General features: G+C 35.5%; 2 protein-coding genes across 2 annotated transcripts in view; one reads left to right on the forward strand and one right to left on the reverse strand.

The window, feature by feature from the left end:
• Positions 1-12,760, forward strand: part of AVEN (apoptosis and caspase activation inhibitor) — a 91,169-nt gene extending 78,409 nt beyond the window's left edge. The window contains exons 3-6 of the mRNA XM_069017681.1: positions 6,233-6,303; positions 9,704-9,799; positions 11,344-11,704; positions 12,311-12,760. Coding sequence (XP_068873782.1) covers positions 6,233-6,303; positions 9,704-9,799; positions 11,344-11,704; positions 12,311-12,429 — 647 coding nt within the window. The 3' untranslated portion in view covers positions 12,430-12,760. The remainder of the gene's footprint in view (positions 1-6,232; positions 6,304-9,703; positions 9,800-11,343; positions 11,705-12,310) is intronic.
• A 76-nt stretch (positions 12,761-12,836) lies between these two features.
• Positions 12,837-18,586, reverse strand: part of RYR3 (ryanodine receptor 3) — a 161,691-nt gene continuing 155,941 nt past the window's right edge. The window contains exons 103-107 of the mRNA XM_069018746.1: positions 17,435-17,591; positions 16,355-16,419; positions 16,151-16,251; positions 14,581-14,632; positions 12,837-13,775 (exon numbers count right to left, since the gene is read on the reverse strand). Coding sequence (XP_068874847.1) covers positions 13,680-13,775; positions 14,581-14,632; positions 16,151-16,251; positions 16,355-16,419; positions 17,435-17,591 — 471 coding nt within the window. The 3' untranslated portion in view covers positions 12,837-13,679. The remainder of the gene's footprint in view (positions 13,776-14,580; positions 14,633-16,150; positions 16,252-16,354; positions 16,420-17,434; positions 17,592-18,586) is intronic.

The following is an 18,586-nucleotide window of genomic DNA, read 5'->3' on the forward strand; positions in this document are numbered from 1 at the left end:
ACGAATAACCAGGCTACTGTAGCTGAGAGAAATTTTGAATATACGTTTTTGTTCAGTGCATTTTAGTTTAATATTTTGCATTTTTGCAACATTCCAAAAGCTATAATAATTAATTACTAAAAATTACATATGAAAAATAGTGATAAACGTAAGGAAATGTGGAAAAAATAGAAAACACAAATGTGCATTGACTTGAAAGAACACTTAGCTACAGATTAAAAATAAATTTGTGCATTACCTTCTTTTCCTCCTTATTTTTCTTGCAGAAAGATAGCCAGTTAAGAGAAGGGTAGAGCTCTAAAGGTATAAAAACCCTAGCTATTTGCTTTAGTTTAGGGTTGGTTCTACTGAAGCAGACCCAAGGTCCATCTGGAGACCCCTGAGCTAAGGCCCCTGAATGTACTGTATTATATGCTACTTTCCCACATACTTTCTTGACCTGCAACAGTTTATGTCTAAGGGACTTGCTGAGCCAGATGTGCAATCTTTGTGTTTAGAAATAGTTATCCTATATCCCTCCTTGCATGTTGTGCTGTCTGCACCATCTGGTGGCACAGAGTCCCACAGCCCAGCTTCAAGTTATAAAGATTTGCCACTTTTTGTTTGTTTTGAGTCTGTTACCTCCTGGGCTCTTTTCCTGCCTCTAGGTGAGAAGAGACAATGAGCATTTAGTACCCATCTGCCCTTTTTATGCCTTTCCTGTTTTTAGATCTCCGTTATGTTCCCTTGGTTCCCCTCCTTTGGCTTAAGGTACTAAATTGCTTCCAATCCAAAATCTCTTTTATGCCTTTTCTAGTGTTGTTACATTTTTTGAGGCTTGGGAAACCAATACTCTGCACAGTATTCAAGGTAATACAGGATAGTGATGTAGTCATGTTCTCTGTGTTGTTCATTCCTGCCTTTTTAAGAATTCCAAAGAGTTTGCTCCTTTGCACGCTGTATAGCACTGAGATTCTGATTCAGAATGGTGTTGGTCAGCTCTAAACTTTCTTGGAGAATTGCTGCATTTTACATTTTCGGTATTGAGCTTCCTTTGCCACTTTAAAATCCACTTTCTCAATCTTACGGAGTTCTTATGTCATTCTTCACAGCCTACCTTCATCTGCACTAACGCAAAAAGCTTGGTACCATCAGCAAATTTTGTTACTTCATTTTCTCCTCTTTTTTTCTCTTCTGTTTTAATTGAGGGAAGAGATTAAACAGCTATGACCCCAGAGTATTGCATGGGTTGTTTCTTTTAATGTGAAAATTGGCAGTTTACTCTTTTCTTCCTAATTCAAGGTGTTATTTATTCATACAAAGCCTCCTCTTCTTTTTGCTGCTCTGGAGTTCTTGGGTGGGAAAGGGAGTGGGATGTCAGTGAGAGCTTTTGGAAATGTATGTAAATTATATGAACTAGATCCTGCTTATGTGCATGATATTTTGCTTCTTACAAGAAGTTGTCTTAGGTCATGCAGCAGAACTTCACATGCCATGTTGACTCTTCCCCAAAATACTATGTTTACTTGCATAGCCATTTAATTTCTACTTAATTTGTCCATCAGACACATTCAGCTGATATTGCATTGTCTTCCCCAGTTTGCCTTTCACTATTCCCAGTATTCTTGTGCAGTCATTCAGGTCTTTAAAGCTTTAAAGGCTTAAAGGCATTCCAGTTTCTTCTGTCTTATTTCTTAGTCACCTGGTATTCATAAAGAAGCAAGTGTACTACTGTTTGTTTTTCTGAACCTCTTCAGTATAATTTTATTTCTTTAGTTTTCCTGGCTCTTGTTAGCCTCTGCTTTAGCTTTTAATAAAGAGATTTGGTTTGTGGGGGATTTTTTTGTATGTGTAGGGTTTTTTTTCTTTTTGAACCATTCTGTATTTTGGCATTTGTTGGCTTCACCCTGCTTCTCATTTGAAAAATTGGTATCTGTCCTTGATTTCAATAGGATGCAGTTCCTTTATGTGTTAAATTAGTTCTGTTCTTCCTGAACAGACACTCTTTGTTCCAGAACCAGCACTGGTTTCCAAAGATCCTTCCTTCTCACTCCTTTATCTGTGACACATTGTAAATTTTGAAGACATCATTTAGCCTTGGTCAGATAATCCTGCTGTTTGGTCAAATGTTTTTATTTTAAAATGTGACTAGCAGTGCTGCATAGTTGTGCCAAGGAAATAATTTAGGATCTTATTCTTTTTGAATCTGGTTACAAATATCCTTTACTGTCTGACAGTTTATGCAGGTTACACATATCCTTGATATCAGTATCCTATGAAGATAAGATGAAAGAATTGGGGAAATTCAGCCTGGGGAAGAGAAGGCTCTGGGAAAACCTTGTAGCACCTTCCAGTACCTAAAGGGGGCTAAAAGAGAGATTATGATTTAAAAAATGGGGTTAGAGTATTATATTTGCACTTGCAGCACTTCTTTACAGCCATGGCAATCTTAGAAGGATTATGTTAAATTCCTTGTTATTCTCCCCTCTAACGTGAAATTTCACCTCTAAGACTACAGAGTCTTTTTCCTCTGTCTTCAGTAAGGTTTTATGTGATTGAGAGAGTTTTAAATTAACAAAATCATTCCACTGATGGAATTTTTCATACTGGAAACTGGCTTTCTTAAATTTTTTCTATTTTTTAGACTTTAAATTTCACAAATTAGAAAATATTTATTATAGATTGCAGGTAGGATATGTTGGATTCTGCTATTCAATGAATAATTGTATGAAAAGGTAATTGAGCTAATGAAAAAATGAAAGACATTTTATTTAAATAAATTTATTTAGCTTTATGATATATTTGAGTGGTAGGAAAGGAAGGTGGTTTAGTTCTGCCATTTTCATAATAATTTCACATTTTAAACAATAAACAATATAAGGCTTATCATGACTGTTACCAAAGACCATGTGTAAGGTTTACTTGAGTGCATTATTTTAATCTACTCTGTATTTGAAGGCCAGCTGGTACTTGTAGGTAACATAAAAATTATTCACATGAAGAAAAGTATTTTTTATGTTGAAAGGAACTCAGAGTTATTGCAAGTGGTTTGATTACTATTCGTGGCATAAAAGGAGATTATTTTGAGGGTAAAGGGATTTGTGAAAAGATAATTGGTTAGATTAACATTCTCATTGCCCTAATTTGCATTAAATATGCTACTGTGGATTGTAGTTATGCTTCCATTTGAAAAATACGCTTTGTTAACTTACTTAAAGAGCCTAATTAAACTACAGTTTAAGTCATACCCCTTAGTTCAGCAATACAATATCAAACTGAGAGTCTGTGATTACCAACTTTGTGAGTGTGGACCATCATAAACCAGGCCTTGATCCCAGTGGATTTTCCGGATGAAGTAGGTTGATTTAGCTAGTTTACATCTGATCATTCTCAGATACTGAGAGCATTTAAGTAATCATTTAGTTTAATTTTACTCTTTTGTAAGAGTAGAGAAGACTGCTCTGTGATGCAGCGTGAGCAGTAACTAGAGCAGTGTTGGGGGTATTGGAAGAAAGTACCTATGCCTATACCTATGCCTCAAAGGAAGACTTTGAGGACCATTTTGTTTTCCGTAGATCTTCTTTGCATCTGTAACTAAATAGAGCCTTTAAAATATGAGCTGTTAAAACATCAATTTGCACATTTTCCTACCCACTTTAAAATCAGGGGACTATATCTGTATTTCTTTGGTTTTCAGAATTAGTTGTTATGTATTAGCAGTACTCTAGATATTTTGAAACAGAGGCATTTATTTCCTCTTGTGCTGTGTGCAATGAAGAGGGAGGTGCCTTTTTCAGTAGTGAGACAACTGTGAGTGCTCAAGTTAAGTGTTTGCATCTGCAGATAGATGCATAAAGATACAGGGTCTTATTTTTCCACACTGCTGAGTGTTCCTAGAAACACCATTGAACCTGGTGTTTGTGTTGTATGAACTGAACATTTGTAGAATTAGCTACCTTATTAGATATCTAATTGTTAATTTCAGTGCTTAATTTTAATTATTGGTACTTGTACTATTTGACAATGGATGTTTTCAAAACAGTAATCTCGGGAGACACTGAATGTAAACCAAAACATAGCTGATCAGACAAGGCTGTATATCAGCAAAATACTGCTGAGCCATGTTGGATAAAACTAATGAAAAGAGGGAAATGCATATTTGAGCTGGACATGATAATGACCTTAAATACCTATACAAATATTCAGCTGAGAAAGTTACTTTCTTCCTGTAATGGTTATGAAAATTATGATGGTGGATGTGCCAGGTACTCAGTGTTACTAGTATATGACTACATTTGCATACCCAAAGACCATACATGAAATGTAATGAACTAGAAATGCACTTTAGATACTAAAAAAAATTTGAAAAATTCATGGCCAATAAATTTTAAATTCCACCTGAAGGATGATTAGGTATCTCATTTCTCATTATTTGGTAAAGAAATATGCCAATTACTATGCCATTTTGCTGCTTATTCATTTTTCTTGCAAAACAGAAGCCAGCTGATGCTTGCACTATTGACCAAAATTGCTGAAAGGTTGCACTCTCCTACATTTTGGGACAGGCAGACAATATAAAAAAGCCATTTGGGGGAAGGCAAATTATATGTTCGGATTTTGTCTGCAGGATTAAGGGCATGATTCAGGAATTGTCAAAGGTATGAATGGGAGTTGGGATGTTGAGAGCCAAATGAAAGCTAGATAATCAATTGCTGGTAAAGCCATTATAAACTTCCTCTAGAGCATTCATTCTCTTTCAGAGAGAGCTGTTGCTTCTCAACCAACTGCTGAAAGAAATCTCAGTGACTTACTGGTGATCACAGAATGGGTCAGGCTGGAAGGGACTGCAGTGTGTCCTCTCTTCCAACCTCCCTGCTCAAGCAGGGCCATACCAGAGCACATGGCACAGGATTGCATCCTGATGGTTCTTGAATATCTCCAGTGAGGGAGACTCCAGAATCTCGCTGGACAACCTGTTCCAGTGCTCACAGTAAAGGAGTTCTTCCTCATGTTTTGGTGTAACTTCCTGTGCATCAGTTTCTGCCCATTGCCTCTTATCCTATTGCTTGGTGCCACTGAGAAGAGCCTCTTAGCACCCTCCCCTCAGATACTTACAGACAGTGATGAGGTTCCCTCTCAGTCTTCTTTCTCAAGGCTGAACAGGCCCAGCTCCCTCAGCCTTTTGTCAAAAGAGGGACTCTCCAGACCCTTGACTAACTTAGTAGCTCTTTAATTCTCGGGATCAAATTTCATCTCTTTCACATAATAATTCAGCATATTTGGTTTTTTACTAATAGAACTCCCGAAACAGTTATTTATCTTTTAATTGCAGTCTAAGAAGACACATCGTAGCTTTCTCTTACTCTATACCTTTGGCCATCATCTTTCAACCCTAATCTTTCATGTTTCCTCTGTTACAGACCTTACTGATTTTTTTGAGTTATTGGAGTTCTTGTATGTTTTTTTTTCAGTAAATAAATTAGTAGGTCTTTCTTTTGTAATGCAGCAAAAAAAAAAAAAAAAAAAAAAAAAGCATTTCAAGCAAAATGATAATCCAATATCCCTTATAGTAAGAGAAAGTTTCTGTTGGCTTAAAGGAATGTTAGAAGGTTAGAAGATCCTGTAATTAAGGTTATGTATTCAACTTAATTAGTCCTATTTAAGGCTTTCTTTTAATTCAGTCCTTTTTGCATGTGAATTGGAATTTGGGGTTCAGTGCCTTTTTTTAATGATGTGCTGGAGGTGGGACTAGTTCCAGGAAGAGAGAGAATATAGCTACCAGACAACAGGAAGTCTTTCTTTCTCTTGTACAAAGTGATTTTTAAAAATATTTACAATCCATTTTTAGAAATATTTGCATGTTGGTAAGAGAAAATCTATCTACAGAACTTTCAAAGCTGTTAATAAGAAATTCACTCGGTGAATACTGTGTGTATTCCTAGTATGCTGTCCAAAATTGTCCAAACTGGACTTTTGAATGCAAACCTTACATTTTGCCATGGCACCTAACACCTCATCATTCAGTTTTGTATTTGTTGCCCTTTTTTAGTAGTTTTGCAAAAGGCCTATAGAAGTTTGGCATAAATAAGTTTAATATTGTGAATACAAGCAGCATTAATACTAAATATCAAATGAAAATTTGTTGAAGAGGTGAGATTTATTTATTGAATTTACTTCTTTAGAGTTGGGAACTTCAGAGAAAACTTGCTATTCCTTTTTAAAATAAATATATTTTTTTATTTCTTTTCTTTAGGAGATTCCTTTACACAGTTTCGATTTGCTGACGAGAAGGAATGGGATAAAGAAAGTATATGCCATAAGCAGGTAAGAGATTTATCATTCAAGTGATTTTATATAGATAATCACCTGGGACAGAATATCTAGGTAGTTGTGCCTTCAGCAACAAATTGTTGATACAATAATAACACTCTTTATTCTGTATATTTTTATCAACTTCTCTCTAATGCTGGAGGCCCTTGTCCTTGGGCCTTGTCCTTTTTTTCTACTGAATACTAATCAAAGCAGCAGGCTAGGTTTTTAAGTCATGTTGGGAGGAAATAACAAGAAAGCCCTCCAGTGAAGAGAAAATAAGGGATTGTCTCTTTACTTTACTGACATAGAAATCCAGCCTTCCTTTTTCAGCTGTATTCAAGAGAAAAGTGTTTAGTAGAATCACTATAACAAAACCTGTAGGAGTATGTTCATATAATGGACTATGAAGTATTCTAGTTCCTTCAAATTAACAGTTCATATCCTCTGGTTGAAACTTAGTGCACCAACTAGATTATTTGTATATGAATTCTTTTTGCTGAATATAAAGGAGCATGGCAATAGAAGTCTCCTGTTTTGTCTATCAGGATACCTTAAAGTGTCTCAATCTCTGCAGCTGTCTTCCTCATGCAAGTCACCTAAATTTTGCAAAATATATGCTTTTGTCTTCCAGGTTTTTCTTAAAATTTCTATGAAACTCTGATTGAGTATTTCTTGTAACATCCACATATATTCAAATTTTAAAGATTTGCTATTTATTTTCTAAAATATTACAATAATTATTCCCTGGGAAGTGATACTTAAAGGTATTTTAGAGTTGCAAAGTCAAATTAAAATGAGCAAATAAACCCCAATGCAGCACTTGTTTAAACCACCACCTGTTTCTTAGTGGAACACAGTCTTTCAGTGACTATTTTTTTCTTACCAGTTCTTCTGCTCCTACTGTGCAGGATGATGTCAGTATCCCAAATATTAATTTCTTTGTAACTTCCTCAGAGGCTGTTCATTATAGTATTTAGGTGATTAGAACACAATAATTAATTCCTGAATGCCTAAGCCATTGTGAGCAGACTGAAACTGCATGTTTTCACCGTTACCCTTACTTTGATTTCTTATTTTAATCCAGAATGCTGTCCCAGATAATTTCATAGCATTATCTAATTTTTCACATTGTCTCTGGTCTTTAACCTGGTATCTTCTTTTTGTTTCTGACTCATCTTTCTTTTCCCTGAAAGCCAGATCCAAGTTTAATTTTCATGCTAGATACCATTTGCCATATTCCTGGCCTTTGCCTCTTAGCTCACCTGTTTCTAGTTCTTTGACTGTCTACACATTATGTACAGGATTAAAGAATTTTAAACTGAAGTAAATTGATTATGAGGAAACAGAATAAAGCAGAAAAGACATCACAAAAAGACAAAAAAAGATTAGACACTTCTCACTATCTTTTGTAGAAAGCAATGCCAAAGCATCAGTTTCAAATGTAGAATGGAAATGTCACAGTGACATCAACACTAACAAAATTTCAGTTTATTAAGAATATTGTCTTTCATTTTTACAAAAAGTATATTTGTGTTTGCACCATTGCATATTGATAAAATGCAATAAAAATGTTTCATAACATGATTTGCAGTTGAAAAAGCAAACAGATGTTAGTCGTGTGGATTTTTCAGTGCAAAAAATGGGAATTCCAGCAACAAAGTATGCCTCTAGGTTTTTTTGACCAAATAATGCTATCTGCCATGAAGTGTTCATAATTTATTAAATACTGCTTTGATCCCTTCACTTTTTATTACACTACTGTTATAGAAATCTCTGCTTAGATAGCAAATTCCTTCTTCTATTATTTTTCAAAATTCCTCTCTTCCTTTATCCTCAACCTTTCTCCTCTTCCCTATCTCCTCTTTTTTACCTTCATTTGCAATGTTCATTCATGTTAATATTTTTGCAAGTATACATAGCTCTTCCAAAATGCACTTAAATGTTGTTCAATTATACTTTTTAGAATTTTTTGTGTTACCAGATTCATACAGTTTCCTTCTCTTTTGCAACTGTGCAGAAGTTATATTTTATCCTTAATATTTGTCAAAATAACTGGATTTTCTGAAGATCTAGTTTATTGCTGACAACAAGAATTATTTGCTGAAGACTTTGCACCAGTGAATCATCTCTGATGGTGATCACTAATCCATTGTAAAATAAATTTCCTAATGCAGAAGAAAAATTCTTATATCAGATATTTGTTTGGTCCTTTTATTCTCATTGCTGGATGCCAGAACCTGAATTTGGATACAAGAAACTGTTAAATCAACTGCATTGTTTATTTTTAACATTTAATTTTGTAAATATAATGTCAGAACACACTATGTCTTTGATGTTCATTCTTACTACATATGCAGTTGCTAAAAGCCTGTTAAAAGGTGTTGACTGGCTTTTGGAAGCATTATGAATTTCTTTGACAAATATCTTACGATATGTCACAAAACTCTCCTAATTTATGAGTATTTGGACTTCTAAATGTCTGTGCCAGTCTACATCATATTGAGAGGGACAAACTTTTGTCCCTCTAAGTGAGATTTGGAAGCAACTTCTCTACTTCCATGAAAATGAGAGTGTAGACTGAACTTAAGCATTTTGTTGTCAGATTTTAAAATATGTGATGGATATCAGATTTATCTTTGTCAGATTATCTATGGTGAACATGCTCAGAATGTTCTGCTGTACTCTGAGCTTGAAATCTGTTTTAAAACTACTGAAATCTGGGTTGTTCTGTAGAAACTGCAAATATTGCTGGTCCATTTTGTGTAAGTTTGTTTTTAAAAAAGGGTCAAGACAAAAGGAAACTTCAATACCTGTCACACTAACAAGTTCTCATTTAGCAGGAGTAGCATATCTTTCTTAAGTGTAATTTTAGAAATGTTTGTAACTATATACTTTGTAGCTTTTGTAAGTATCAAAACATTTGAAAAGATAGGGAAATATACAAAGGTCCCTGTTTAGGCATTAAATTTAGCTACACAGGAGCTACACGGGATGATTGCTTCAGAAATAGTAGCAACTCATTAAAGAATGGCATTTTACACTGCATGAAAGCTTCACAGTTCAAAAGATGTTTCAGTTGGAAAGCTTCTTATGCCATTGTCAAGTTCCTGAACTACTTCCTACTTTGGAATTGCAAGGTATTTTCTAAGGAGCATTCAATTTATACCTTGTTTTTTAACCTTAAATGATAATTTGCATTTTAGGTGCTTGTATGTTATTATTTAGCCAAACTGCTTCATGAAAGTGTATTTTAAACTATTAATTTGCGTATTTCATTAGATTTCTTGAATGTGTGTGACGGGGGAATATAATACATTAAAATTACTAGGGTTTTTGTTGGTGGATGTTTTTGTGTTTGGTTGGTTGTTTTGTGTTTTTTCACAAGTGTACTATGTGTTGAATTTAATTTCAGTTCTCTGCACTTTCTGTTGACTGCCAGTCTTTGGTCCAGGCCCTTCAGGAATTGCCTCTACATCTGAGGTTGAATGTAGCTGCCGACCTTGTGCAGGTAATGCTGTGAAATTTCATAAGAAAATGCAAATATTTTAAGAGAAACAATGTATGCAAGAATGATTAGTCTTCAAACATAAGTAGAACGTATTATATAAGTACATGGATTCATTTAGACTGGCATGTTGAGTGGCATGTAATGCAGGATACCCCTCTATTAACATATTTTGTGTGCTTATTTGGCCTTAAACAAAATTCTGGATATGCAGCATATTAGATTTGTAACCAAGTATCAGAGTGTTTGACATGGAATGATTCCACTATTTTTGTGTTTGCTTCTCTTGCTAGCAGCTGCTAAAAGCTTGCACCAAAATTTTCTAAGTGCTTTCACATTCTTCCTGCTAATTATTTTAATTGTGATTTAATCTTCTACATAACTAATATCAACATACATGCTTTTTCCATGAATCAGTCTTAATAGGTAGAACTGTTAATTGTACAGGTGAAGAAAATGTCATTTATTCTCCAGTGTCAGGAGGAGGGAGGTAGCAACAATATTAGTAATGTGTTCCTTCAGACTGTGAAAAAGCAAATACTAATGCAAGGGTGAAAGAGCCAGTGAGACTTAAATATAAAACCAAAATTCTTGAAAGGATCCAGCTGTCCAAGCAGTATGACCCTTACAGAAGGATTAAGACTAGCCCTGGGGAAAAGGACTTGGGGGTGTTTATGAATGAAAAGCTCAACGTGACTCAGCAATGCATGCCATGTTTCAAAGGAAACCTGAGCAGCAGGTTGGGGTGGGTGATTCTCGCTGTCTGCTCTGCCCTTGTGAGATCCCACCTAGAGTGCTGCATCCAACTCTGGGGTCCCAGCACAGAAAAGACATGGATCTGTTGGAATGAGTGCAGAGGAGGGCCACAAAGTTGATCAGAGAGCTGAAGCATATCTCCAGTGAAGACAGGCTGAGAGTTGGGGCTCTTCAGCCTGCAGAGCAGGAGGCACCAGGGAGACCTTACAGCACCTTCTAGTACCTTAAGCAGGCCTACAGACCAGAGCTAGAGAGGGACTTTTCAAAAGGGCATGTATAGATAGGACAAAGGAAATGGCTTGGAGCTGAAGGCGGGTTGGTTTAGATTAGATTTCAGGAAGAAGTTCATTACTGCAAGCATGGTAAGGCACTGGAACAGCTTTCCTAGGGAAACTATGGACTCTCCATCCCTGGAAGTGTTCAAGGCCAAGCTGGATGAGGCTTTGAGCAATCTGGACTAGTGGACGGTTCCCTGCCCGTGGCAGGCAGACTGGAACTAGGTGATTTTTAGGATCCCTTCCAAACCGTTCTATGATTCTGTCAGTATCAGTGTTAGCGTACAATCTCATATTCTGTAATAAGGGATAAAAGGAGCTTGTATTTTTCATTTGCTTTTGTAAAAGTATCAAGATAACTAAAGTTCCCTTTTACTTCTGAATTCAATTCTGCTCAAATTTTCTGTACCTTCTTAAGTGATCAAATATAGCAAGTTTTAATTATAATCCAAATTGGACAGAATAGTAATAATAGATAATCATTATAAGGACTCAAGGTTTTTTTTGTATTCTTAGGCATCAACACCTCTAGAGATCCCACAGATGAAATCTAAAATTTTTGAAGATGGGAAGAAGAGAGAGCAGCTGTTTCAACAGTCTCTGGCTCAAAGTGAAACCGTGTTGGTCTCCCATCCTGTTGGTAATTCTGTTGCTCCATCAGAACCTGGAAGTAAAAATGGCTCTAGGACAAATGCAAGAGAATCATTTCAGAGAGTCCATCCACTATCAAATCAAGACACTGACCATTTGGATGAAGAACTAGATCTTCTCCTGAATCTAGAGGCTCCCATTAATACAGAAAATAGACCTGCATCAGGTACATTATCCTGCAGTGTATCAACTGAGAAAGATTTGAAAATGGATTGTAAGGAAAATGGTAAGTTTTCTCCCCAGCCTGCCCTTATTTAATTTCCATTATTTTCTGTTTTGCTGATTTTTTAAATTTTTGATTAGCCAGTCAACAGTACTGCTATCATCATCTCTGTCACACTGCATTTCATTTTTCTGGGGCTGTGTTCTGACCCATTTGTTCATTGTCAGTTTTAACTTCTTACTAAACAATTGTCAGTTTCACTTTAAACATTAAATGAAATTCCTCTGCAAAACAGCATTGGACTTATGATTTAGCAAATATTTAAATGTTTTTTTAAAAGTGTACTGCTGGGGAATTTTATTGCAGGGAAGATAAAGTATTCATGTAACTTCATCAGCCCTTAGTTCACTGTGCTGATAGTGTACAGAAGAATTGACAGCTATTTCTGATGGCTTCTCCTAAATGCTACTTTCAAATTTTACTAGCATTGATCTTACAAAATTAAGTTTAGCATAGAAACTATTTTTGGAATGTGACTCTCTGTTCTTCAAGAAGGAGAGATTGTGTTTAAATACAGTCACTTGTGCATTAAAAGCAAAACAATGCAGGAGAGAGAGGTAGTATGGAATTGTTTCCAGATTTTCAATCTTGTTGTTTTCACTTTTCTAGAGCCTTCGAAAGTAGATATGCCTGAAGAGAAGAACACATCATCACAGCAACAGCAATGTACATCTAAAGATGTTACTGAAGAGGAGCTTGAAGATTGGCTGGACAGCATGATCTCCTGAAGCTCAGATTTCCTCATATGAATAACTGAATATAGCAAACATTACATAGAAAGTTGAATCTTTCTTTGTCTCCTTGTTGTTCCCTTTCCTCTGTATGCCAAATGCCTGTTTGTCTTTGCCAGCACTTAGAATTTTGTGCAACCAAAAATTAATTTAGATGAGATTGAAAACTGTTGAAGACTAATGATATTATTAGAAAGGTCTAAAATTTGTGATGAAATTATAGTTTTCTTTGCTAAAGAAGCAGGCTACATTGCACAAAGAGAACAGTTATTTCAGCTTGTACTTGCTCAATGTAATCATTAAAATAAAGCTGTGGATGAACAATGAATACATGTGTTTTTAGTCACTATTGTCACAAAACTCCATATTGTAGAAAAATGGGAAAGATGACAGCAATGATAATATTTGGTTTATAATACTTTATTGCAGTGGGCAATTTTTATTAAAAGAAAAAAAAATGCATAATCCTAGCAACTTCTACTTGCAGGTGACCATAGAGCATTGTTTTATTTTGGCCTAAGATTTAGATTGTGTTCATTTTGATACAGTGTATGTCTTTTAACAGCAGCATCTAATAAGCTGTTATTGAAGGTAGGATATAAACAAACTTCAAGTGCAATTTAATACAGAAGGACAGAAAAGCAATACAGTTAATGGGTCTGTTCGTCTAGAACACTAACAAATAAAAAGTTTGCATAGCTATGTCTACAGAGGTTTTAAGGCACTTTAATGTTTCAAGGTTGACAAAGTGTTTGAAAATGATTTCTTTTTAACTGCTTAAAGCTTTTCAAACTGTATCTTAATACATTCACTAGCAAATACCGTGGGGAAAAACTGGACAGCAGTTAGTTGAACTGTTTTTTCTGAGGTATGGCCTCTGATGTTCAAGTTCTTCAATGTCAAATGTGCAATTAAGATGCCTTTTAGCCCTTTCAACTGTACTGCCAAACACCAGGTAATGATATGGTTAAAAAGTTGTTATAATTTTAGGCCATGTTTGAACTGGAAGGCTTAAGTTAATCTGGCATAGTTTTTTTCCAATTAGAATGCCAACAAAAGACCTGTTTCATGTGTAGTAGGTACAAAAAGCTTCTGAAATAGTGTCGAATTTTATGTGTGTCTTGAACTTTAAAGACATTTAAAGCAAATACAAGCTGTGAAATTACACCATGAAAAGAACAGAATTCATATTTTTTTTTGTATACTGGATCTTAGCAGTTCATGAATAAATAATTTCTTTTGTGATATTAGCCAAGTTGATCCTCATACTGTTTACGGAAGCAGTCCCCTGCTGGGAAAAAATCCCAACATCTTTCTTGATACATCTTCCACACAAATGATTCCTGAAAAGGAGAAAGAGTATTTATTTTAACAGTCACTGTGCAGTTAGTGCTGTAGATAAACTTTTAACAATAACCACATACTGTGCCTGCTACCATGGAGTAGAACTGTAAAGACACTGGAACTCAAAAGATTGTAACTCAATAATGTTTTTAAAAGTTTTATACTCCTTTTGATTCAGTACTACTGAAATATAAGGTCTATTAGTAAAATATCTTAAGTATAAATTAATCAATCAATTTATAACAGAGTAAACCTGTTCATAAATCTGTATATAAGCAAATGTGTTTTGCTTTGAATGGAAAACAAAGGTACTTTTGTAGTGTTTTCCTAAGAGCTTCTTATTAGAGATAAGATATAATTAAATTCTAGTTATTGTCTTATTTATTTACCTTTAGGGCTTAACAATGCTAAACATGTGGACACCCAAATACCGATTTACACATATATATAGATTTTGACTACAAATATAGTAGCCTAACCACTTAAACCTTTTGGGAATAAACTACACCTGGTGCACTGAGGTTTTCTTTTCAGAGATAAGATGACAGTAAGATTAGTAGTAACTAACTGACTTCTGACAGAGTTGACTGCTGGGTGAAATAGCAGAGGGCAATGCCCCCCCTCCCTTTCATTTTAACCCTTCTTTTCTTTCACTGGCAGTAGACTCTTGGGGAGAGTGGCATCATCCCCACTTCTCAGTGGTACATCAGTTCCACCTGCTGGTACACAGCTACGAGGCTTGAGAAGATAAAAATGTTGAAAGAGAAACCTAAGAAAAACCATTAAGTTTTATTTTCTACTCACCTGGCCAGTATGCTCAGTTTCATCCTTGTTAATTAGATACATTAAGAAGAACCTGAAATAAGCCCATGAAGTGGGTATTAATGCAGGAAACATAACATCTCTACCTGACCTTTTCTAGTCTGGGGTATATGAGGAAGATTATGCCAACTAGCAAAGCAATGACACTGCTAGACATCTAAAGTGCTTATTTTAAAGGAGAAAATTCTGTCCTGAAGCATGTTTCCTGTGGAAGCGCTAACAGATAAAAAATCTGTAGAAGTAGAAAAATGCAGTTTAGCATTTCCTGCGTTTCAGTGTGAGGAGCAATACCTGAATTAGACATATGCCAAATTCTGTGCACATATGCTCCAATATCTCACCTTGGAAGAAGTTACTATGGCTACTGCATGGGAAGTAGAAGTGTGGTAAATACTGAGCTGCACCAGGAATTCTGAACACTCCTGGTATACAGCTCACAGGCTGAGCCTATCCTTCCCCAACACCTGTGCTCAGTCAAATGTTGAGAGCTTGAACTAATTAGGAAGATTGTGGAAAACGAAGTGTGGTCTGCTTAGAGATAATACTACACATGGATACTTTTGATGCAGTGCATTTGGAATTAGGCTTAGTATGTGCTTTCATTGTGAAGGAAGGAAACTGATTCTAGCAGTTGTCTAATTAAAGGGTAACCTTGTCCACTATGTATTCTATTATGAAGGAAATGGCCATTTTTAACTTACAGTGAATTAGAGGTTCTCATGTACCAACTAAACAATTCAATATAGTAAGAGAAGCTTGGATGATGTAGACTGGTAAAACTATGACTATCAATGGAAATTTGCATCACATTAGCCAATTGATTTTTTTTTTTTAATTTAAACAAGTTCAGATGCAGTACTGGAAAGCCAGAATGCTATAAGGTTTCACCTGCTTCTCCTTTCATTCTGCTGGCACAATGCTCATATAATTAGTTATCTTTGTAGTTGTAACTAAAGCAACAAGAGTAACTTTTTTAATATCCTCTTAGGTCTGCTCTATATTTACTAATGAAAGTGGAAAAGCACACTTTTGGGAGTCTGGGGTATAGTCTAAACATGTATAGCTCCTGAGTGCTTCAAAGTGTCACTAAAGAACTATAGGACCAGAGTTGTTAATTATTTTTTGGCACTTATCTTTCAAGAACTTTCTACAAGCGCCTTTATTTGCTTTGCTTGGGTTTAGGTTTTCTTTTTTGTCAAATTGAAGCCAATTTTCTGTGATCTCATCAGCATTTCCAAGTCACAATCAAAACTTCCAAACTAAAGCAACATATTGAACTGCCTGCTATCCTTCCCCATATCTAGCTTTCCTTCCAGCAGAATAAGAAGTTGATATGCCTTCTGGTCTCATTCTACTAAGGTACCTTATGTGTAAGGTGAGCACTTTAAAGATAACTAGCAGTGTGGAATAGTGGAGCGGAGACCAGAAAGGAGAGGAGATATTCCTCAGTTTTACAGCATTCTGTCTTGGGATTTTCAGCAATGCGTGCACCTAAATTACACTACATCTGACAGATCTCTTTATCACAGTTCCAATTGTAAAATGTACTTACAGATAGTTTGCCAAGTTATGTTCTTGCAAAGTATGTGTTTCAAAACCATGTGGGGTTGTGTCAAAGTAGTCATTGCCGATTCCACAAATAAAGCATTTGGTCTGAAAGCAAAAGTTGTGGTTAGAGTTGAATTTTAACTCAAAGGCTCTAATTGGTGACAATCTAGATGAAGAAGAGCAATGAAAAATGTAATGTGCTTCCTACCTCCATGTCTTCTCTCACTTGTTCTTGCTGGTCTCTTAATTCACCAAAAGCATCAATAATCAGACCTATTTAAAATAGAAAAGTAGCACCACTTCAGTACTTAGCAATATTCATATTGCAAGTAATGTCAGTCAGGCATCCTCCACTGTCTAGAATTTAGTATGTTTATACATACTCTTGAGAGTAGAAAGATCTTTTTGGACGTTATTATAGTCCATTTAACCTTACATAAACTCATCTTTTTTTGTTCCCATGAATGAAATTAATTTTCACTCTTCTTCTCATGAAACTCCTGTATCCCAAGTCTTGTTCAACAAAGACAGCTCTGCTCCCCCAGCCTACCTTGGCCAGTTTGTGAGTCTGCGTCACATTTGAAGCATTACTCCTCCACTTTCAACATTTTAAGAAAAGAACTGGATCATTCTGGGGACTGTGACATTTGTAACTTTTCCTCAGTATAGATGTGTTACATTTTTTCTTTGACACCAGGTTGCCATAAAACAGTGGGTTTTTTTCCCTAACAGCCTTAGAGATTTTGTGCAGTGAGTGTTGAATGCTGCCCATCACTGAAGAGCGGTCTTGCTTGAGGTAAACCACAACTGCAAACCAATTACAACTGTAAATCAACCTCTAAAGAAGTGAGGAAATGGCTATGCGGCCATGGTGATTTTCTCCATGTCATTTACCCTTTCCAACGGGAAAGTCTCCATTCCCCAGCTGTAGTGATTCCAGGCTAAAAGTGGGAAGATTGTCTTCAGCAAGGCTCTCCCAAGTTTAAATTCTTAGTATAGGAGAACAGTGATCCTGCACAAGCTTCATCATTGCTGGATAGTAGCAAAAGTGTTCATAAACACTGCAACCTAGGTTAAGTTACATTCCTTACACTTTGACTTTGTGTAGTACTTGGGAAAAGGCATATTATGTATGAATTAATATAAAATTCTTACTTTCAGAATTAATGATTTTATAAACTCAGGAATAAGTCTTTATAGCAATACTGCTAAATTTACCTCAGACATAAATATGTTTTACAATGACGAACTAATTTTGAGGAATGTCTACTAAGGTAAATGATGGTACCTTGAATAATGGCCAATAGGATAACAATGACAAAGAAGAAAAATGTGATGTCAAAGACAATTCGATACATTTCATAAGGGTCTCCAGCAGGATCCTCAATTTCATCTCCAATGCCACCACCAGCTCTTACACCCACATACATGTGGAACAGGTAACACTAAAAAAAAGAGAGAAAAATTACAGATATATTTACTATGAATTATTCTGTTGGGTTTTTTCTTTTTTTAAAATTATTCTGCTCTGCTAATTCTCTTGACAATTTATATTAACAAGAACACATAATTTCTCATGTATCAAACACACTGCACCCAAAATCTGTTACTTTCTTAACTAATGTGATTCCACCTTCAGGTACACTTACTAAGAGGGGGAGTCAACATCAGCTGTTACCCACTCCTCACTCCCTGGGTCTTACTTCCAGACCATTTTGGGGGTATTTTTCTTGTATTTGTTACTGTATTCAAGTCCTTATATTTATTGCTAAGATTCCACCTTGCTCTGACTTAGCAGAGAACATCTTTCAAAGTCTCACAGTGAAGTTTAGAAATGTGGAAAATACTGCCATGAAATAAACAGTGGGATATTCACAACAAGTAGATCTACCTGTGTGTAGATAGTTTCTGGATAATTTAACTTTGCAATACTAGATTTCTGGTTTATTATACTGTAAATTAGTTGTGATCTGTGAAACTACCTGTGTTCAGTTCAATGCAGATGAAATCACTTTACAAAAGTATTGTTGTCATATTTTTTGAAGATACAAATCTTAATAGAAAAATCTTTGATAATCTATATATTTAATCTATGTAAGTACATTGGAATGGAATCTTCTGCAGGAGTGATAAACTACTGATATTCCTGTATGACTGGCTACAGAACCTTGAAAACCGCCTTCAGCCATACAGTGTGGGTTCAAAACAATATCAATCTCTAAGCACAGCCAGTTTTCTGGAGTCACATTAGACAGCAGTGGATGTTAAATAATGAGTATAAAACCTGGCATTAGCAAACACTAAACAGAACTATACATCCATTTTTATAGTGCGATTTTACTGATGACTTAAGGTGCTAGTATGTGTTTAAATTAAAAATAGAATTTATTTACTTCACTTGATAGAGTGGTTTAAAATGTAGTATAGTTTTATTACTCTA

The sequence above is a fragment of the Aphelocoma coerulescens genome, chromosome 5 (genome assembly GCF_041296385.1).
Source record: "Aphelocoma coerulescens isolate FSJ_1873_10779 chromosome 5, UR_Acoe_1.0, whole genome shotgun sequence".
NCBI classification, from domain to species: Eukaryota; Metazoa; Chordata; class Aves; order Passeriformes; family Corvidae; genus Aphelocoma; species Aphelocoma coerulescens.